We start from the raw sequence: 15,117 nt of genomic DNA on the forward strand, positions 1-15,117 counted from the left end.
GGCCCAGTAACCAGGATCGCTGCCCCATCTCGCCACCACCTGCACCTCTGACAACAGCCCCGTGCCGGGCACTGGCCTAAGCCTTCGTGGGCGGTTCCTCCTGCAGTCGCCACTCAGCCCTGCTCAGTGGGTTCGGTGATCCCCATTTCACAGATGAAGGCACTGAGGCACAGAGGTCAGGGCCCCTCCCACAGCAGGTACCAGAAAGGAACTCGGCCCCTCCGGGTCCCTCCCCTTGAAGCCTCCTTCCCAACTGGGTGTTCCAGGCTCAAACCTTCACATCTGGGCCAGGACGCAGAGCCAGAGAGGAGCGTGTCAGAGCCAAGATCTGGTCCATGACCCCAGGCCCCTGGGCAGGATGCGTCCCTGGACAGGAGGAGGGAACAGGCCCGGCGCCAGGCCGTGATGACCACAGCGGGGCACAGCCGGCTCTGGAGGCCAGAGGGGGGCCATCGCTTCCCCTCGTGTCCCCCAGAGCCTCCCATTTCCCCACAATGGCTGTGTGTCACTTGAGTAATTTGAAAAGATTATGAAAAACAATAAAGGGAGAACAAAAGGTGCCCAGAGGCGTCTCGAGGCCCGGCCCCTGCGGGTGCCTGGCTCCTAGGAGGGAAGACAGTGCAGGTGCCGCAGCAGCGGGAGCTGTCAGTGCTGTGAGCACCTGCGGGGGGCCCTGAAGCTTTATTGGGGGCAGGTGGGTACAGGCAGGCTGGCCTCGGTGGGGAGCCTCCAGGGGACTATCTGGTTTCCCCTGCAGAGACTGTCACTGTGGGGCCCCAGCTCCCTTGTTGCCATTAGCAGCAGGCCCACCCCTCAGGGGCCCAGTCGATGAGGGTTTGCTCCAGCCTGACGGCCCCGCCTCCTCTGGCCACACACCCTCACCGCCCCACGCCACCCATATTCCACACCCCGCCGCGCTTTCCAGAGCTTGCCATGCCATCCAGCCGCCAGGCCTTTGGGCCTGCAGGTCCCTGTGCCTGCTCATCTGCTCCCCCATCCCGTGAACGACCCCAGCGCAGCGTGAACCACGCTGTGTCATGTTTGCCACCAGGCTGTGTCCTCCACCCAACAGTGAACTCCCAGTGCCCCGACGCCTTGTACATAACGGGGGCTCAGTTAATGTCCAGTGAGCTCAATGAATGAGTTGAATGAATGAATGAATGAATGAACGAATGAACACACAGAGAGAGGGAGAGGCCAGGTGTCAGGCGTCTTCTTCCTAAGCCCTGGGCACCGTGGTCAGAACCTGAGAACTCCATGCAGATGGTTAGAGCACCACAGATATACGCCCACCCCTCTGTGGATTGATGGGGAACTGGGGGCCCAGAGAGGGAGAGAGACTGGCCCAAGGTCACACAGCAAGTTAGCAGCAGATACAGGGCTCACACCCGGGACTCCTGCCTCTCAGGCTCCCTCTTTGCCAGGCTGCACTGGCCCCAGCCCCATGGAAAGCCAAGAGCCTGCTCCCCAAACATTGCATAACCCCATCCATCGTTCATCATCAGAAGACGGGGGGCACCCTGTCTCGCTGGAGCAGAGGGGAGGAGGTCTGTCCCAGACGTCCCACTTGCCCCAGGCCCCAAATTTGCTCTTCAAGTCCTCACAGCTCTGAGGCCAAGACTTCCTGCCATGGTCCGATTCCGAGGTGCAGCCCAGCCCCCGTGGTGGGCCGAGCCAGGACACTCACCCAGGCACACACCCCCACCCACACCCCACCCCACGGCAGGCACCCAAGGGACCTGCGGCTTAATAACAGAGCTCTTGAGACCAGCCTGAGCAGGTCGCAGCACGGGTCTGGGGCAAGGCGGCAGTGACCCCGGCTCCGCCACGGCGCAGGCCCGGAACGTGGACGACTCGGCTGACAACCGCCGTGGCCCCACCACGCGGAGCCTGTGCGCCCGGTCGGCCTGGAGCAGCTGCGCGGGCTCGGGGTCCTTTACAAATATGAGAATGATCCAGAATCAGAGAAGATCCGAAAAGAGAGAATCTACTCCTGGATGGACATAATAACCACAGGCGGAGACAAAGTACCAAATTACGAAGAAAAGACCAAGATGATTTACAAGGAGCATTTACTCCTGGACGACAAGATTCGCGTCACCTTGGTCGGCGGTGGGTACTTTGACGTGAGAGATAAAGAGGACGGGTGGATCCGGACCATCATGGAGAAAGGAGACACGATCATTCTCCCTGCCGGGATTTACCACCGTTTCACATCGGACGAGAAGAAATACGAGAAGGCCACGCGGCTGTCTGTGGGAGACCCGGTGTGGACGGCATACAACCGGCCGGCTGACAAACTTCGAGGCCCGGAGGCAGAACCTGGAATCACTGGCGCAGACAGCCTAGCGGTGCCCTGGGGCCTTGTGCACCCCGGCCCCCCTTGTGAAGGTTCCCGATGTGATGGCAGCAGAAAATCTGTCATTTTCTCCTTGCTTTTGTGTTGTAGACTTGAGGCTAGGTGAGCTTTCGTCTGCAAGATCGTTTGATCAGAAAACATTTTAATGGAAGGGGCTACAGAACTTGTTCGTACGTGGAAGCACCTGTGGAAAGCTGGGCAAACGCGTTCATTTTCTCTGATTCAGGATCAGGGGTCAGTGGCCCTGTGTCAGCTGGTGCCTTCAGCTCTGACCGAATGAATTTCATCTCCCCAGATGCAGCCGTTTAGCTGCGCCATCTGGACAATTTTTGGACTTTAAGCAGATACCAGGCGAGGCCATGCCTGCCTTGTGCAGAGGGGTGACAGTGGATGACAGGACTGGGCAGAGAAAAGATGCTTTTCTCCCAAAGCACGGGGGAAGCTGGGGGCGGTGGGGTGCCGTGGGGGACGAGCTGGCATGTTAGGGGGACACTCGCTTACTTATGCCACTTTCTTGTTCAAAATATAGTAGCTGCCTTAACGTTAAAAGAAAACAAACAAAAATTTTAAAAATAACAGAGTTCCTGCCCAAGAATTCTATCCCAGGATGACTGAGAGATGTACGTGACTGCAGCCCCATCCCTGACCCAGGCTCAGGTTCCAACAGGCCTGGGCCTCTCCCTCTCCCCGCCCTCACCCCCTCTCTCCTTCAGACACGCTGCTGCCTGGAAACCTGCTCTGGGGCCTGCCCTGTGCTCCAGTCCTGGCCCATCCTGTCTCACTGTGAGAGGGGCCCGAGCAAACCCCTTCCCTGCAATGCCCCCCAGTTTCCCTGCTGGTAAAATAAGTGACTTAGACTAGATCAGGGTTTTTCCACGCACGCCACTGACATTTGGGGTCAGATGATTCTTGGTCATGGGGGTCTGTCCGGTGGTTTACCGGCATCCCTGGCCTCTACCTGCTAGATGCCAGGAGCACCCCCGCCCCAGGTTATGACAACCCGAAGTGTCTCCAGACAGTGTCAAATATCCCCCCAGAGCAGAATCACTCCAGTGGAGAACCACGGGGCTAGATGGTCTCTGGGGACCCCCACAAAGCGGGGGAAAGGGTCTTCCCCAGTGTCTGCCTTCCAGTGATCTGCAATTCTGAATAATAGGGACCTACTGAGAGCCGGGCACGGAGCTATGTGATTTCCAGGCACCATTTCACCAAATCGTCTCAACAGCCCCAGGAGGGGAGGATTATTATGCCCATTGTACAGATGGGGAAACTGAGGCTGGGGGCTGTTAAATCTCCTGGCTCAGGGCCTTCACACGGCATTTCTTTTGCCCGGCCCACTCCTTCCCCTCCTCCTTCCCCCTTTTTTTCTTGGCTTCAGTGCATCTCCCCTAGAGAAGCCCGCTCTGGCCACCCAAGACCCCAGTATACACACCGGTTGACACACTCACAGCACCCTGTCCCTGGCCTGGGCCTCGCAGCTGTGCCTGTAGCCTGTATGATGCCTGGGCCAGTGAGTGCACCACAGGGTCCGTCAGGGCAGGGACCCCGTCTTATAGCTCACCCCGAATCTGCAGGGCCCACTGCAGGTGCTCAGTAAATACCTACTGGAGCTGCACAGCTAGCAAATGGGGAGCCACAACTGGACCCTGCCGCCGCCTCTGTGTGCGGCCAGTCAGCAGCGAGGCCTGAAGCCTCCGTGGCCTGCTTTCCTCAGTGCCTTCAGCCTGACTCCAGACCAAGGGTGGAAGCAGCAGTAATCCTGGCACTGTCGCTGGTGCAGGTTAGGCCGGGGAGGGGGAGTGAGGCACAAACAGCCTTCTGAGGAATTTATATGGAGACCACCCCTCCCACAACCGTGTTCAAGAGCAGGGGTCTCAACTCTCTTTGGGGATGGGAGGAGAAGCTGTGGAACCGAGCCTGGGACGTGGCACGGCTCCTGAGCTCCACACACCCAGTTTCCAGCCACCAGAGCACAGGTTTTCGGCACGGTTGACTGTGCTTGGGAACCAGCTCTCCACGATGGGGTGGAGACGAGAGAAAAAAATCCCAGATTTGACAACTGCATTCTTAAGCCTCTTTAAAAGGGAAAGGGGAAAAAAAAAGAAATCTGTCACTTCATAAAAACACTGAAGGCTGAATGCCACTTATAAAACACTCCCGACTCAACGCTGGGCTTCCTCCCTGTAAGCTTCCCACCCCGCCTCTAACCGCCACTGCGCCAGCCTGTGTGCCCCAGGGGACTCCAGCACCTCGTCTCCCCCAGTCCCTGCTGCCCCCAGTGCTGGCCATGGGCCTGGCACATAATAGGTGCTCAGTAAAGACTTACGGAATGAATGAACCAACAAATGAATGAAGGAATGAGTGAGCGGATGAATGAATTAGTGAAAGAGTGAGAGAATGAATGAAGGAGTGAGCAAATGAGGGAGTGAGTGAATGAATGAAGGAGTAAGGGAGTGAATGAGGGAGTGAATAAATGAATGAAGGAGTGACTGACTGAATGAATGAGGAGCAAATGAGTGACTGAATGAATGAGGGAGTGAATAAGTGACCGGATGAATGAATAAATGAGTGAATGAAGGCATGAGGGAGCAATGAGGGAGTGAATTAATGAATGAATGAGTGATGAGTGAATGCATGAATGCACGCTGGCCATGAGGCACGGGTCCAACTCCAGCTCAGCATCCCCGTTCTCTGTGGCCCCCAGCATCCCCAACGCCGCCAGGGCCTTGGGTCCCCAAAGGCACCAGCCTGCTAGGACTTTCTGGAATTCACTGCTTGCAGTTCCCACAGAGCCTCGTCCTCTGGGACCCAGCTTGAAGCCAGCCTCGCATAGCCCTCCATGCCCACCTCCCTCCCTGCCAGGGTTAAGTGCGGCAGATGCTGCTCTCCGCAGTGTGGAAAGTGGGAAGTAAATAGATGGATAAATAATAAAGCGTAACCCCCAGCTGCAATGAGGGACTGCCACAGCGGCCCTGGTAAACTGTTCTCCCATTATCTCTTCAAACACCTCCCTTCCCCCGGCATTCCCCTCCCAGCTCCCTGGAGACCTGCCTTCAGATGATCCTGGAGGAGGGGCTCGATCACATCCATGAGGATGAGGCCTCTTCCCCGCTCCTCTCCCCTCCCCCATCTCTCTCCTCACCACGTCCCCCCATCCTCCACCGCCTTCAGCTCTGTGGGGTTTCCCAAAGCCAGAGCCAGCAGAGCTGAGCCTCCGTAGCCCAGGCCGTGGAGGCCAGCAAGCTGGACCCAGACTCCACACACACACACAGAGCTGTGAGACCCAGGCAAGTGTCTCTGCCCCTCAGAGCCTCAGTTTCTTCATCTGTAAAACGGGCTGTTCCTGGACTGACCCCACGGCATTGGCGGCGGCCTCCTTACCCACAGCTGTGACTGCGGAGGAGGGTCCAGGATTGACAGCTGGCCCCGTGGAGGCGGCTGCAGAATTCCTCCTGCTTCCGCCCACTTTTTGTTACAATACCATCGGGTTATTTGGTTATTATAAATGTAACAAAAGCATTACAGACAACTTGTAAAATAGAAAATATAAGAGAAAAAAGAATACCCATGATGCCACCACCCCCAGCACACCCACTTCTAGCCTCTGGCCAGTCTCCTTTCCATCTTCTTTTCCCTCCACTATCTTCATCATGGAACTGTGTTGGGGCACTATTTGTGCCCTGCTGTTCCCCCTTGGGATGGCGTTCCCTTCACCCTCCAGGTGATCACAATTTCACGGTCGCCTTTAAGGGCCTGGGACCTGCTACAGTTTCCTAGTCAGTCCCCACCGAGGTTCCCGACCTTCCATTGTGGTGAATGGAGCTTGGTCAAGAACAAGGGATCCGGTGGGCAGGGGCCTCGGGCTGGCTGTGGACCTGACACTGGCCCCACCTCCTGACGCCCCAGCCTCCTCCCGTCTCTGCCAAATACAGAGCTAGGAGCAGCAGAGATGACACCATGGGTGTCCAGCATGAAGCCGGGTGTGAGGTGAGCGCCCAGCTGGCCCGGCTCAGGCATCACATCCCTGTGGCCTGGTCTGCAGTCCTGACCACCTGGGGCCTCAGCTCTCCTGGAGGACCTGGGATGTGCCCAGCTCTGCTTCTGCTCACTGGGTGGCCCAGGACAAGTAACAGAGTCACAGAAGACCCCTGGGTCTGGTTCCTATTCTGGGGAGCAGCTACTGAAAGTCAGCACCAAACAAGACGATCCTGTACCAGGCTGGAGAAACAGGGGCAGGGTGGTCAGTGCAGACCTCTCCCAGGAGGTGACATTGCAGCGAAGATGCCAAGATCTGGGGCAGAGGGAACAGCAAGGATGGAGGCCCTAAGGTAGGAAGGAGCGTGGCATGGCTGAGGGACAGTAAGTGTGGCTGGTGCCTGGTAAGCCGGGGAGACGGTGAGGCCAGAGACCTTGGGGAGCCCCGAGGACCAGGCAATAAAGGCTGGATCTTTATTCTAAGTGCAGTAAGAAGCCACGAAGGGTTTTAAGCAAGAGAGAGAGAGAAACACAGGAGGAAACTGAAGCCGCCCTGGCTGAATCCACCCACACATGTCACAGGTGGGACAGGAAAACTCTGTCCATTGCGACCCCGCTGCTCTCCGTGTGCCCCTCCCTCCCATTTCCCAATCCCACCCCAGATGGTTTGGTGCTAAATTGTTTGCTGCCCTGGTAGTCTGGGCTCAGGAACCTCAGTTTTCCCAAGGAAGGGCAGGCATTCCCCAGCTATCAGGTGCCAGAGAGCCATTTAGGACATGAAAGGGCATGGCTGGAGGCCGTGGTGAGAAAGGGTCCTCTGAAATGGGCCCGGGCACTTGGGATGCAGGTGCTTGTCCCATTTGTTTCCTGTGCAAAGGACAGAGGGGATAGTGGGCTGATTGGATCTGGCCTCTAACCCAGCAGTCTTGTGTTATGGTCCCAGTGAACCAGGGAGGTGTAGGCCCATCATGGGATTACAAATTGGTTCATTTCGTGTGCTAAGAATAATTACACGGTCTGCCCACAGCACTGGAGGAGACTGATCCAGAGTGCCATAATCTGTGATCCATTACTGATGTCTGCTGTGGACACAGGTGGGGAGAGTGGCGGTATGAGTGTTGCTGTTTAACCATCCCTAGTCTACCTTCACCCTGTGGGGTATAACCATTCTAGGATACAACAGTGAGGTGGGTGGTGGGCTGACCCAAGAGGGTTAGAGAAAGGCACCACCAAAATGAGTCAAAGGGCATTTACTTGAGGTCCACGGAACTTTGTGGCAAAGAAAAGATCTATATTTTTCTTTATAAGCTCTTTAGAGAGAGTTCCCCTACAGCAAGGACTGGGCATCACAAGGGCCCTGGTTTTGTTGTAGAAGCCTCAACTGTCCCCTCCAGGCCGGCCTCCTTGGCCTCCCTGCTGTTCTTCAAACACACCAAGCCCCTTCCCACTGCTGAGCCTCTGTCCTTGCCGTTCCCTGTGCCTGGAACACCGTTCTGTGGTTGAGTCCTGTTGTCCAGGTCACGGCTCAGATGTCAGCTTGATGAAGGACCAAAAATCCCTCCACCTGTTTGGGATTCAGTTTCCCCATCGACATAATGAGGGGAGGACCCTCAACCTCAGGATCCCTCCATGGTTATCCTGATCAGTGTTATTAGTGTATTAGCATTATTAACAAAACAGAGAACTTATTACTAGGCTCTGTTCCAGACGCTGTGTATGAATTAGCTCATTCATTCTTCACGGTATTCCTATAAAGCTTGACGATTATTACCCTCACTTTCCAGATGGGGAAACTGAGGCACCGAGCAGTCCAGTAACTTGTCCAAGGTTGCTCAGCTCAAGCCCTGGTTCCGGATCCCTTCTGGCCACTTTGCCTCCTGTCTCTCCTGGGGACGCCCCAGGGGAGCAGGGGAGGATGCCAGGGCTCAGGTGTGCCCTGCACCTCCCGGGGCTCAGGAGCCTCGTCTAGCCATGGTGGGACCCCGCTCTGGGTGACTACGAGGACAAAATGAACAAGGCCACATCTGAGAGCGCACCCAGCACACAGCAGCACTGGGGAGGCATCTGCCACGTCGCAAGGACAGACCTCGTCCTCGTCCCTGCTCTGACCTCTGAGCCTCAGCTTAGTTCTCCCATCGCCATGGAGACGATAAACCATGTCGGCCCCCGGGACAGCGCCCAGGAGTCGATGACAATGTGTACGTGAAGCACCTCGGGGCGACGGATGGGTGCTGAGCACCTGCTGTGGCCGGGCCCTGGGGACACAGCAGTGAACAGGGCAGAGCCGGCCTCGAGGCCAGGAGGGGAGGCGGAGGGGGACGCAGACCTGTACCTGCTGTTTGTCCCAGGTGTGTCCTGTTTGTGCCTGGTGTGTCCCCAGCTGTGACACTGGGCTGTGGGAGGTCAGTGGAGGCCCCTGACTCAAGCTGGGGGCTCAGGAGGTTTCAGGGAAGGAGGCCTGAGGGTGAGGAGGTGGTGGCCAAGCAAAGACGAGGAGGGGTGTTCCCAGAAGGGGGAACAGCCCAGGCAAAGGTCAGGAAGCCCCAGAAAGTAAGGCGAATTCGGGAACGGATAGCAATTTGGGCAGGCCAGAGGGCAGAGGGCAGAGGAGAGGAGGAAACGGCAGTGAGACTGGAGGGGTCGGGACAGCAAGGCTGGCCTGAGCCGGGCCTCGTAACCACGTGACCATGCCAGAGGTGCAGACTTCACCTGAGTCCAGGGAGAGTTTAAGCAGAAGCCTGGCATCGTTGAATATTCGCTCAACAAAGACCCCTCTGGCTGCCATGTGGGAAGGAGGGGGATTATGTACAGATGGGGAATCCAGGAAGGCTTCCTGGAGGAGGTGACTTAGGTAAGCCTTGGGAGAGTGGAGTTCAGATGGCCCCGAAAGGAAGGGTGGGAAAAGTGAGTGACAGAGGCTCGGGAAGGCCGGGTACGGCAATCCAGGAGGGAGAGCCTCACAGATAAAGACCTAGAAACAGGGACTTCCTTGGTGGCACAGTGGTTAAGAATCTGCCTGCCAACACAGGGGACACGGGTCTGATCCCTGGTCCAGGAAGATCCCACAGGCCACGGAACAACCAAGCCCTTATGCCACAACTACTGAGCCTGCGCTCTAGAGCCCGTGAGCCACAACTACTGAGCCTGCATGCTGCAACGACTGAAACCCGCACGCCTAGCGCCTGTGCTCCACAACAAAGAGAAGCCACCACAATGAGAAGCCCGTGCACGGCAACTAGAGAAAGCCTGCGCACAGCAACAACGACCCAACGCAGCCAAAAAAAAAAAAAAAAACCTAGAAGCAGCAGTATTTCTGGAACGCTCACCTGGGGAAGTGCAGAAGTGGAAAATGAGGTCAGAGGCAGGTCAGGCCCACCTGTTGGGTCCCAGGATGTGGGGGAGGAAGAAGGGAGTGGCAGCTGCTCCCTTTGCATCCACTCCCCCCGTGGGGCACAGCCAGCTCGCCACCCAGGTCCTGCCCACCTAGCCGGGGTCTCCAGCAAGGGGTCAGCAGAGCCAAGCAGGGCAGCCACAGCTCTCCCCCTCTGCCACCTGGACTCAAGGACAGGGAGGTGTAAGCAGTGGCCCCTGGGGAGCCTGGCCCTGCCCCCAGCAGGGCTCCACCAGGCATCTCGTGGCCTGGGCCCTGCTGCGGCCTGCTGTGATGGAGGGCACATCTGTAGGCCTCAGCTCCCCATCTGAACAGTCGACGGAAGACCACTGCCAAGGCTGTCATCTCTTGGGACCTTTACAGGGAATGTCGCCCTGATGCCTCATCATTCTTGTCACACACGTGGGGAAACGGAGGCTGAGGGGGGTTGGATCACTTGAGGTCACTTGGATAGGAAGAGGTAGGAGCAGAGTCCATTTCTAAGCCACCAAACTTTCTGGAAGGTCTCCAAGCTCGCCTCCTCGCTCACCTACTCCCAACTCAGGTTCACCTTACCATGTGTGAGTCTCCCCTGTCTGCTCCACATTCCACAATGACAGACAGTATACCACTCTCCCCTCTCTGCCCCAGGGCAGGCATAACTAATCCATTCCAGACCTTCCAGGCATTAATGGTGCTATACTTTCGGTTTGCTCCATGATATACAGCCTCAGAGTCCTTCTTAACACAGCACTCCAGGCAGCTACTATGCATTGATTAGAGCTGGCATCCAAAAAGAAACCTATCTGCCATCCTTGATCCACTCTGATCAATCACTTTATAGACAGGGTGGCTGAACTCTAGAGAAGAGACTTCTCAAGGCTACGGGATGATTTAGGGAAAAAGCTGGGCCTGGGATCCAGTCTCCTGACTTGTTTCTGGTCCAAAACCCTCCCTTGGATGAGCAGAGTCTGCAATTAACACTGGTGGTCCTTAGATGCCACACAAGGCAAGGAGTCACCACCACCCCACCCCCATCCCAGTTCAACTGGATCTATGTCAGTCTCCTGTGAACAAAGGAATCTGAACAAGGGCTGCCTGGACTGGTTTGTAGATAAGCCGATCTCAGAGGGTCCTCCACGTGCCGCTGTCCTGGGCAGCTGGACTGCCGTCTCATCAGCACAAAGCCAACACACCCTCTCCCACCCAACAGTTTGGGGAAAAGCAGCTACTCACCACTGCTGGACCTCCTTCTCGGTAACTGCAAAAGAAAACAGAAAAGTGGCCTTTTAGCTCAGGAAGGTGTCCTAGGGGACAGACAGACACAGGGGAGCCTCCTTCCTGCCCTCCCCACCCCGGCCCACAGCCAGTCTGCCCAAGTCTGGACACCAGCCAGCTCTGAACAAGAAGGCATCTGCAACTCCCACCCCGCCCGGTGAATCGTCCCAGTCAGGAGCTCTGTGTCTAACCCCCCAGCGGACAACACTGGCCCATCCCCTCCAGATGCCCACCGCACTGCCTGGAGGACGGCCGAGATCAGCCTCTTGCGGGCAGAGGCTGGCCTCTCCCTGCAGTCCTGGGCTGGGCAGGCAGGATTATTGTGCCCAGGCCAACACTGGACATAATTCTTCCCCGTCTCGCATCCCTGGGGACAGGACGGTCACAGGAGTCACTGGCTTCCCCAGGCTCTCAGCTGCCCTGCCTGCACATGGGGGGCCAGGGCAGAAAGGCTGAGCGCCCTCCTCGGCCCTGGCAGCACCCAGCACCTTCCCCTCCTCCACCCATCCCTCCTGCCCCTCAGAGCCATCAGTCCCGGGTTCTTTTTATAGGCGAGACGAGAACAGAGCGGTGCACCGAAAGCTAGAATGAACCGTATAAAGTAGTTGAACCTCCAGCCAAGCCCAAACAGTCATTCTTTATTGAATCAGGAAACAAACGACAAAATGTTGTTTTATGAAAAGGACTGAATCGGTTCAGGTTGGAACAAAACCAGTCATTTTGCTCAAATCACTGAACAAGAATATCTAACCACCTCTAAGGCCTCCCTCATTCTCGGGGCAGAGGGGGCAGGGAGTGACTGAGAGAGCACCTCCAGCTCCCCATGCCTCAGTTTCCTCGTTTGTAAAGTGGGAATGATAGTTATAGTACCTGCCACACGAGCTGTCCTGGGAATTCAATCAGAACAGGTGTGACAACTCCTGAATCCCCAGCACAGGGCCTGGCACTCGGAGGTGCTCAATACAGGCTTGTAGAATGAGTGAATGAATGAAAGAACGAATGGACAGGAAGGTGGGTGTTGGGTGCAGGTCAGGTGAATAAAGGAACTGGCATCCCTTCCCAGAGAAGTGAGGAGGGAGGCCCAAGGGGGTCCACCTCACCATTTGTGCCTGATCACGCTTGAGGCCACTTTTCAAAAACTGTTCAAAGCAAGCTCGTAACGGCTGCCAGGTCCTGAGCGCCCGCTGCGAGCCTTGATCTGTACCAGGGCGGGCCTCTGTGCTTCGACTCAGCTGCCCGGACAGTGCTCGCACGGAAGCTGTGACTCTGCCCCGGCTGCAAGTGGGGAAACCGAGTTACAAAGTGGGCAGGACGTGAAGTGGTCGTGCGAGGGTCTGAGCTCAGGTCTGTGGCTCGGCCCTCCGCAAGCTCCTACCAGTCCCCTTCTCGTCGGCGCTCTCCTCCCACGAGCCCAGTCAGAGGCTAAGGAAGAGCCCCGTCCATCAGCAGGATGCTGACACAAAGAGCGAGGCAGCAGTGAGAGTGTAGGTTACTGGGAACAGCCAGACCTGGTGTAAAACAATGCAATTTTCCAAGAGAGTTTCGGCAGAGGGTAGGGGGTGGGAAGGGAGTCCAGCAGGGGGGCGGAGAGGGAAGTGTCCGTGGTCTAACTCAGGGTGGGCTGCCCTACACCTGCCACCCACACCTGGCAGTGAAGGGCAGCAGGGGCTGAGGGGCTGACGCTTAAAAACCCAAGCTGGAGACACAGGAGTCCCACCATAGCACAGCTGGGAGCTTAGGGGCTTATGCTCTGGAGCCAGACTGGACGGCCTGAGTTTAAACCTAGCACCACAGCTTCCTAGCCGCGTGTCCTTGGGCTAAGTACTTCCCTTCTCTGAGCCTCAGTTTCCTCATTTGTCAAATGGGCTTGCTGTGAAGATGAAAGTGCTTGGTGCTCTTCACGGGCATAAGACTCCCACAGGTAGGTGGGACCCCATTTTCCCAATGAGGAGACTGAGGCTCCGGCAGGGCTGCTTACTTGCCCGAAGTCACCCAAGGTGACTGGGTGGGGCCAGGGGCCAGGACGGTGCCTCCAGAACCCAGGATGGATGTCCCAGTGGATGCCCCCCCACCGCCCGCCTTGAGTAAGCCAATGAGCTGCATGACCTTGTATGACCTTGGCGTCATGTGATACAAACGGCAGGAGCCGGGTAGCAAGGGCTCAGGCGGCCGGTCCACTGCTGACTCTAGGGGAGGCCTCCCAGGGTGAGAGCAGGCTGACCTGGAATCCCCCAGCTCAGAAGTCCCAGTCCTCTCCTGACCACACCCCCCCGCCCCGTCCCCCAGCAGCCTGCCCCCAGGGCCTCTCAGCCTCCAGGCTCCCCTGTGCCCCTCACCAGCCCCTGCCCCATTAGAATGGTCCCATCACAGAACGCTGTGTGGTCAGCAGGCAGCCAAGCTGTGAGCTGGGGAGGGGAAGACAGGCCCTGCCTCGCGCTTTAAGCGAATTAACCTTTAGGAAACAGGTATCCCCTGGCACCGTCCCAGCCCCAGCAGCTGCCACTGCTTGACTGCCTGGAGCCCTGGAGGATCTGGGAGGGTCTTGGAGGGGGGACAGGCAGCAGGCAGGTCTCAGGGGGGCTGGTCACCTGCCCCCAGCCCCTCCCCAAAGGTCAGGCAGGCCTGTATCCAAACCCCAGCCCCCCGTATCCTCCTAATCATGAGGATATAACCAGGCAAATGCAGAATGGGGGGCATTCCATAAGACAAGTGGTCAGGATACTTCTATAAGTCAGGGTGCGAAAGGTATAAAAGGCAGGGGATTGTTCCAGAAAAAAACCCTGAAGAGACAAGGCCATCAAATGCAACTCACAATGGCTGGCTTGGGTCCTGGATCTGGAGTTAAAGACCAGCTACGACGGGGCTGCTGGGGGAAGCTGCCTACAGGCGGGCAGCTGGATGCCCTGACGGACTCACTGTTGGTTTATTTAGGAGCAGCAACGGTAGGGAGGTTATGTGGGAGAATGTTCTTTTCCTCGGGATGTGCCCTGAAGCATTTAGGGGTGACGACCAGGATGCCTGCAGCCTCTTGGGAAAGGCTCAGAAATACACACACACATATTTAGAAAGAGACAGGAAGCAAATGTGGCAAAATGCTGACAGCTGGTGAATCTAGACGTGGACACACAGGTGCTCACGGCACTTGTGTTGCTCTTGATCTTTCAAAATAAAAAGCTGGGGGGAAATGTTTGTCCTCATCAGCCCACCACCCGTGTGCCCCCCTCACAGCACCAGAAGGGCCAAGGGTCCTGCCCAGGAGCACACCCCTAGCAGCTCTGACCACCACAGGCACCAGGAGGGAGGAGGGGGCTGAGGGACCGTTCTGGGCTCCCTCTGCTTCCGCCCTCCACCCAGATACTAGAGCGACAGGCTCAGGCTCCCAGCTTGGTCCCATCGCCCCGCCTCCCAGAGCCAACACGCGAGTGTGCAATTAACAAGCAGCCACCAGGCACTGGGTGGGTCCAGGCTCAGCACGAATGAAGGTCACTTTCAGTGCTACGGGCCCCTGCTCTCCTGCCTTCCCCCAACCCTGTGACCCCCTCAAGCTCCTCTCACTGGTCCCACCTCCAGGCCTTCGTACCTCTGTTCCTTCTGCCCAGAACACACGCCCTCCCCTCTGCTACCTGTAACCCCTACACACATTTCAAGTCCCAGCTGGGACGTCCCTTTTCTAGGAAGCCCTCCCAAGCCCCGTCTGGGAGCTCCCCTCATATGTGGGACTCACTGTTTTACATGTAGTCTGTCTTCTCATCACGTGTACAACAGAGGATCAGACGGGGCACTGCCTGCCGGGGCCAAGCCGGGGAAAGGGGGTAACAGGACACTGGTAAAGTGGGGCGGGCCACAGGGAGGGCTCTGGTGTGTGGTCTCGGGTGAGTGACCCCACACCTCTGAGCCTCGGTTTGTTCATCTGTAAAATGGGACCAACAGACTGTCTCTTAGATGAGGAGGATGGACTTGAAGTGCTTGGTGTGATGTCTGGCGCCCAGCGAGCGCTCAGTAGAAGCCCTTGTTTCCCCCTCACCTTCCCAGCTGGACGCTAAGCCCCCAGGAGGTCAAGGCGCTTCTCCTAGCATCACCCTCAGAGCCCAGCCCAGTGTCCTGTTGATTCCCACATCAACACCAAGCCACTTGG

At 57.1% G+C, this 15,117-nt stretch overlaps 1 protein-coding gene and 1 pseudogene across 2 annotated transcripts in view; one reads left to right on the forward strand and one right to left on the reverse strand.

The window, feature by feature from the left end:
• The window catches only part of NCS1 (neuronal calcium sensor 1), a 58,339-nt gene that overhangs the window by 23,820 nt on the left and 19,402 nt on the right, over positions 1-15,117 (reverse strand). The window contains exon 2 of the mRNA XM_082656853.1: positions 10,941-10,965. Within this exon, the coding sequence (XP_082512979.1) occupies positions 10,941-10,965 (25 nt within the window). The remainder of the gene's footprint in view (positions 1-10,940; positions 10,966-15,117) is intronic.
• LOC309824573 (acireductone dioxygenase-like) lies at positions 1,630-2,349 on the forward strand (annotated as a pseudogene). The gene is made up of 2 exons: positions 1,630-1,645; positions 1,781-2,349. The product of its transcript is annotated as an acireductone dioxygenase-like (transcript).

The sequence above is a fragment of the Grampus griseus genome (assembly GCF_964374135.1).
Source record: "Grampus griseus genome assembly, chromosome: 6".
NCBI lineage: Eukaryota > Metazoa > Chordata > Mammalia > Artiodactyla > Delphinidae > Grampus > Grampus griseus.